Source organism: Salvia splendens, chromosome 21 (assembly GCF_004379255.2).
Source record: "Salvia splendens isolate huo1 chromosome 21, SspV2, whole genome shotgun sequence".
In the NCBI taxonomy this organism is placed as follows: domain Eukaryota; kingdom Viridiplantae; phylum Streptophyta; class Magnoliopsida; order Lamiales; family Lamiaceae; genus Salvia; species Salvia splendens.
In genome coordinates this window covers 5035878-5042208 of record NC_056052.1, presented here as the reverse complement: position 1 = coordinate 5042208, position 6331 = coordinate 5035878, and the positions used below count along the sequence as shown (strand labels likewise).

The 6331-nt window shown below is 33.6% G+C and overlaps 1 protein-coding gene across 3 annotated transcripts; it reads right to left on the bottom strand.

Annotated features, from left to right (window-relative positions):
• Positions 1-204: 204 nt before the first annotated feature.
• On the bottom strand, positions 205-4806 carry LOC121783505 (tricyclene synthase Oc15, chloroplastic-like). Of its 3 annotated transcripts, XM_042181597.1 has the most exons (8): positions 4616-4806; positions 2263-2539; positions 1721-2078; positions 1382-1603; positions 1158-1296; positions 1013-1082; positions 849-940; positions 205-764 (listed from the first exon to the last, which is right to left on the bottom strand). In XM_042181597.1, the coding sequence occupies exons 1-8, from the start codon at positions 4799-4801 to the stop codon at positions 432-434; spliced, it is 1677 nt and encodes a 558-aa protein (XP_042037531.1). In that variant the 5' UTR covers positions 4802-4806; the 3' UTR covers positions 205-431. The 3 variants fall into 3 exon arrangements, with proteins under 3 accessions (XP_042037531.1, XP_042037530.1, XP_042037532.1); XM_042181596.1 differs by having other exon boundaries at positions 208-764; positions 849-1082; XM_042181598.1 differs by having other exon boundaries at positions 574-742; positions 849-1082.
• Between the last annotated feature and the right edge of the window lie 1525 nt (positions 4807-6331).

Genomic DNA, 6331 nt, shown 5'->3' with positions numbered 1-6331 from the left:
TGCCATTGTGTTAACTACCCCCAATTAATTAATTTTTCGTGATTCTTATGATATCAACATAGTATATCAACACAATTGTGACATTGTAAGAGTATTATATTGTCACATAAATATCAATGTATGGACTTTATGCTTTTCTTACTTTTTTTTTATTTTATGTTTGATCATGTTTTATACAATACCAAACTAAAGCAAAATACTTATCACACGTTGGTTGAATTATATGTACCACTTGTGTAATCTAGATCTAACTATATATGCTCTACAATGGAAATTTTGGTGTTACAGTTGTAGCAAAATTGATGTGAATTATTTGAAGACTGAAGCGTTTGTTCGATTACAATGCCCGTTCTCGTCTCTGGTGCCTTATATATTCACGGCAAGCAAGCCTTATTCTAGATCACTAGACGTCATATATAATGAGGAGTACACTAAAGAGAGAAATCTGATGAGTTGATCTTATTTTGTGGCTCCAATGATGCTGGACTTAGCAACATAAGATTCATGTATTCTGCAAGCACCGGAAGCCGTTGACTGTCGTCATAACTATACATGAGGGGCACCATTCTTGCAAGATTAAGAGAAGCTTCTTGAATGGGCCGTGTCGAGTGAATGTTCAGATTGAAACACGCCTTGTTGAGCCGTTTCCATTCTCTTTCTATCATATCTGAGACATGCTCTCGTGCTTGCTCATATGATACGCCCGGTTGATCATTCATGTAGCATTGTATGTATGATCCATCTGTACCATTTTGATGCTCATCCTGTTCAGTTTTCCAATGTGATGATTCTGGTGTTTTATTTAGAGTTAGTCAGACCAAAGATGTCTTTGATTCAAATTTCATTACCTTGGCAGTCCCTAAGTCGTCCCAAAGGCGAAGAATTGCAGCAACGGATGAAATGAGATTGGATATATCATCCAAATTTGCTGCATTGTGACCTAAAAGAAAGAATAAATGGACTAGCACAACATGCACCCCAGAGCTCACCTTTCCATTAGCTAAATACTCACTTGCATTTGGCAAATCTTCTGAGGCAAACCATTTTGCTTCCACTAGAAATGCATTACACAAACTTGCCCACTGCATTGAGATATTGTATAAGCAAACATGGAATAGAGCATGTTCAAACCATCTTGTTGAATTTGAGAAACGTACCGTTTGTTTTAGAGAGTTGATAGGATTGTATCCATGCTTTTCACAAATAGTCCATCCAATTCCGTTTGTGGTATCAAGCAATGACTTGTAACACTGCTTCATGTAGTCTGGCAACATATTCATTGCATCATAGTCCCATCTGTATAAAATTCATCAATATATTTTGTCATTTAATCAAATCATATGAAATTCACATCTTACTATATATGGATAAATTGTCTTACTTTTGAACTGCTTCTGTAAAGAGAGTCAATTCATCTATGGTCCCATAAAGATCAAAAATATCATCAATCAAATAAATAAAAGCAATGGATTTGGAGAGCTGAAGCCTCTGTGAAGAAAGGCTGATATCATCAATCAGCATTGCCATGGACCATGTGTACCATTTACTTGGCTCATTTCTTGCCAGCTTCAGCTCTCTTGTCAACCCTAAATCTTTCCACCACCTGTAATTCATTTTAAAAATTATATATACAAATCCGTTCTTACCATGCTAAATTATTAAGCTGTAAAAAAATAAACCGTGAATTGTGAAAATAGGTATAATAAATCCATTTGCTTACATGGAAAGTTGGCGCAGTTCATCTCTATGAACGTATTTTCCCCGGAGAAAATCCATTTCCGAAAGCTCTGTTAACGTTGTCGTCCATTTATCGATGCCTCTAACATCTCTTTGGAAGTTCAATCTTGCAATGCTTTTGTGAAAAGGGTGCTTAAATCTCATTTCCACAACGTTAGAGCTGGCGTTGGCAGCTAAGTAGTTATGCAGTAATTGGCTGCTAAAATGTTGCGCTTCGTTGAGTATATTTTCTTCTTCGAAACTCAAATGTGTAGCTTCATATAATTCAAGCAATCCCCAAACATCTTGCTTTAGTTCATCTCTGAACTTCCCATCCTGCCCCTTGAAATTGTTGAACACATCTATAAATAAATTGTTAAATATAAGAGTGGAATGTAATGAAGCAAAGTATGCAGTGTTGGGCATGTTTGTTTGTTCTGTTGGTTTTCTATAGCTTTCGTTGGTTGCATTTGTTAGGTGTTTGGATGTGCCAATGCTGGTGTTGTATCAAACAAAAATAGCTTAAACATTGGAGAGGGAATTAACCTGCAGATACATGGTGTCCTCTTTGTCTCAACAGTCGAAATGAAAGAGAAACTTGATGTAGCGATGAATGAAATCCACAAAAATCAACATCTCTTAATTTCAAACAACGCTTCTGCATAATTGCGTCAATCTCCTTCCGGTAATGACCAGCCACGCCTAGCCGTTGGATCGTGTCCACAAATATCATGTTCTCCATTAGATCATCTTCATCTCCCTTAGACTTAACTAAATCCCTCATCTTCTCCAATTTCTCTTCGTATTCACCTACAAAATAGTCCTACACAATAAAGTTGTAACACTACATCTTGAGTCCAAATGGTCTTAAAGAGAAAAAAAAACTTATGTTAGTTAACAAAAGTATAATAGATGCATGTGATTAATCAATCACTAATGTTAGATGTATCTTAAAATTTTAACATATAAAAATGTACTCCCTCCGTCCCTGAAAATTTGTCACTTATTTCCATTTCCGTCTGCCTTAAAAATTTGTCACCTTTCACTTTTACTATTTTTTTAGTGGACCTCATATTCCACTAACTCATTCTTACTCACATTTTATTATAAAACTAATATATAAAAGTAGGACCCACGTGCCACCAACTTTTTCAACTCACTTTCTATTACGTTTCTGCAAGAGGACAAATCATGGGGGACGGAGGAAGTAACAAACTTTACTATACTTCTTTTGACATCACATAAACATGTCATTACTCGAGTTACTAGCTAGTCACAGTGACGGATCTAAGGGGTGGCATCGTGAATCCAATAGTTTCATCAGAACCGAGATTCAGAGCTGCTGTCGAACCCACGGAAGGGTTCCGCTCAGATCGCGTAGGCCACGAGGCAGGGAGACGTGAGATGGGTAGATGCACTCGATCATATTTGCAATTTTTTTCAGATTTGAATTGCAGTGAAATGAAGTAAATATGAAGTGTTAGCATGGGGAATTAGCTAGAATGCTAGATAGTAATTGGACCAAAATACAAGTCAATTATTTGACTCATTAGCCCATTTATTAAGCCTTTATTATTAACTCCTTTATTTGACTCATTAGCCCATTTATTAAGCCTTTATTATTAACTACTTTCTCTAAAAGATGAGACATTTTAGTCCCTCTTTGAATTACTTTCTACTCCATCCGCACATGAAAAATAGAGCACATTTGTCATTTTTGGTTGTCCACGAAAAATAGAGTACATTCAACTTTTCTCTTACCTTTTTTCCCTTCTCTCTTACTAATAATATGGACCCTGCATTTCACTAACAATACTTCTCTCTTACTATTAATATGGACCTCACATTCCACTAACATTTCTTCTCTCTTATTTTTTTTCCCTTATCTCTTACTGTACCAATTCCACATTAAAATTCGTGCTATTTTTTGTGGACGGAGAGAGTATTATAGGAAATATTTTTCTTTCTAAGAAGGACGTGAATACTAATTTTTTACTAACAATATTTCAATAACTTTTTTCTTTCTTACTTTATCCATTGTACATTAAAATTTATTTTTCTATAAAAAGTTATATTTTCAAAAGAAAAAGGGTAATAATGCTATAGACATTCAATATTGAAGTTTTATAATAAAAAAACATAGAATTTAATAATAATAATAATTATAATTATAATAAAATGATAAAAATCAAAAATCACATTCTACTAACTTTTTCAACCCATTTTCTATTATATTTCTTAAAACTCGTACCAAGTCAATTGGGACACTTAATCATGAACTGGAGGAATATTAAATTATTTGTATGATTTGTTTCTTAGTATTTAAAGATATGGATATTCGTAGTAATGAACTATTATGCATAATAAAAGAAAAAGGTTGAGAGATGAAGATAGAATAAAGTAAAAGTGAGTAAAGTAAGAGAGAACAAATTTTCGTTAAAAAAGAAAATGATCAGCTACAATGAAACAACCCAAAAAGGAATACGACTCAGCTACATAGGGACAGATGAAATATCATTTTTTCCAAAACGAATGATCAAAATGAAACGTCTCTACTACAGTGGGACGGGTGGATTAATAATTTAAATATTATACTCCCTATGTCCCCTAAAAATAGAAACTTTTTTCCTTTTTGGCCCGTTCCCTAAAAATAGAAACTTTCTATTTTAGGAAATTTCTTTCTCTCTTATGAGGTGGAACTCATTTTCGACTAACACACTTTTTTTTATATCTCTATTACATTATCAATTTTGCATAACCCGCGTTGTTTGAAAAGTATTTATTTTTTGGCTACGGAAGGAAGTATAATACTAGTATATTGTTAACTCATCATTAAGACGTGTCACTGACTAGACATATTGGCTGTAGTGAAAGAATAGAGATGGAGTAGAATCATCACCTTGAAAATGTTGTCATTGTTGGGATCATCAAAGTGGTAGTCTTGACGTGTTGAAGCTCCTCTTGGGGTAAACCTGCGTTGCACGGAGGATATCCTCCTGGTATTGGCGGATGCCGACTGCCGCTGCGTCGGAGATCTGCAAAATTGGTATTCAGAGAAAGGTGTGTTCATCAACAAACTACACATTTTAATTAACCTAATTTAGGACCTGCGTTTCATTCTTATTGAATGTGTTTGTTGTATATATCCTCTCACATAGCATTCTAGAAAACACTCAACCAACATTTAAAACTCGTGTCCTAAAATATTAGGCATGTTTTTGCCTAATGGACCGATTATATTTTATTTCTGTTCAATTTAAATTTTATTATTAAGGGGAAAATTGATTATTCCCAATAAATGATTAAAAGTACTACCTCCCCCGTCCCATAAAATTATATTCCTTCCGTTTCCCAAAAAATAGAAACTTTATAAACGACACGGATTTTAATTCAAAATTGGTAAAAAATAAAAGAGAGGAAGATAAAAATAGGGAAAGTAAGAGAAAAAGTAGAGGTCCATTTCCTAAAATAAAGAGTTTCTACTTTCAGAAAATGGACTAAAAAGAAAGAATTTCTACCGTTAGGAAGGGGGAGTACACTCTTTTCATTTTTATCTGTCTGATAAAAATAGTGGCAATTTCTTTCTCTCTAATGAGGCAAACCACATTCTCCATTATTCACTTTAATAATTTTTTTCTTTTTATCTTTTTTTATTTTATTTTATCAATTATAAAAACCTATTAATTTCAAAAGTTTTTATTTTAATGAGAGGAAGAAAGTATATTTTTATTCATCATGAACTAGGATCGTGATTCCTTAAAAACTCATTCAATATGAATATATAGAACTAATTTGGACTATTGGGTTAGAAAATAGATGATCTAGCATTATTATTTTTATGTATATTATGGCTATTGGATTAGAAAATAGATAATATAGCTAGAACATCTATAGTTAGAAAATTTAGGTGGAAATTTCGGTAGTAATTTAGAAAATATTATTTCTATGTATATCATGGTCATTAATATTATATATAGGGAGTGTTATATTGGTAACTCTACGTCTAATTGTTAACTACAACTTAATTAGATGCATTAGATTATTAAATATAGGGTTAAGATTTGTTAGACAAAAATATCAATGCTAAGGAGGTGTTTGGTTTGGCAAATAAGAGTATTAAATGCCCAAAAACTAACATTTTCTCATGTTTGGTTTGGTGAATATCATTTCAATCGGGCCTCCATTAGGTAAATCTACGTCTAATTGTTAACTACAACTTAATTAGATGCATTAGATTATTAAATATAGCGTTAAGATTTGTTAGACAAAAATATCAATGCTAAGGAGGTGTTTGGTTTGGCAAATAAGAGTATTAAATGCCCAAAAACTAACATTTTCTCATGTTTGGTTTGGTGAATACCATTTCAATAGGGCTTCCATTAATGAGTCCGGCCCACATCATTTATGCACATTTCATTAGTTAGGGTATCTCCCAAATTTTGAAAGAAATGTTTTCTGCCTCGGAGTGTTAAGGCTACCCGCAACGCGTCATGCGGGTGGCCCGTAATCCGTCACGCCGGGACGAGACGGCGGCGTGACGTGTTGGAATAAAACCAAATCCAATAGTTTAACTTTTATATGATCATCTCCCACACAATACACTAGAATAGTCCAA

Bases quoted from the DNA above. Each gene is read 5' to 3' on its own strand.
- LOC121783505 (XM_042181596.1), bottom strand. From the start codon at position 4,801: ATGTGTAGTTTGTTGATGAACACACCTTTCTCTGAATACCAATTTTGC. The intron at 2,079-2,262 runs GTTAATTCCCTC...ATTTATTTATAG, and splicing joins AGGACACCATGTATCTGCAG to ATGTGTTCAACAATTTCAAG. The intron at 1,297-1,381 runs GTAAGACAATTT...AATTTTATACAG, and splicing joins TTTACAGAAGCAGTTCAAAA to ATGGGACTATGATGCAATGA.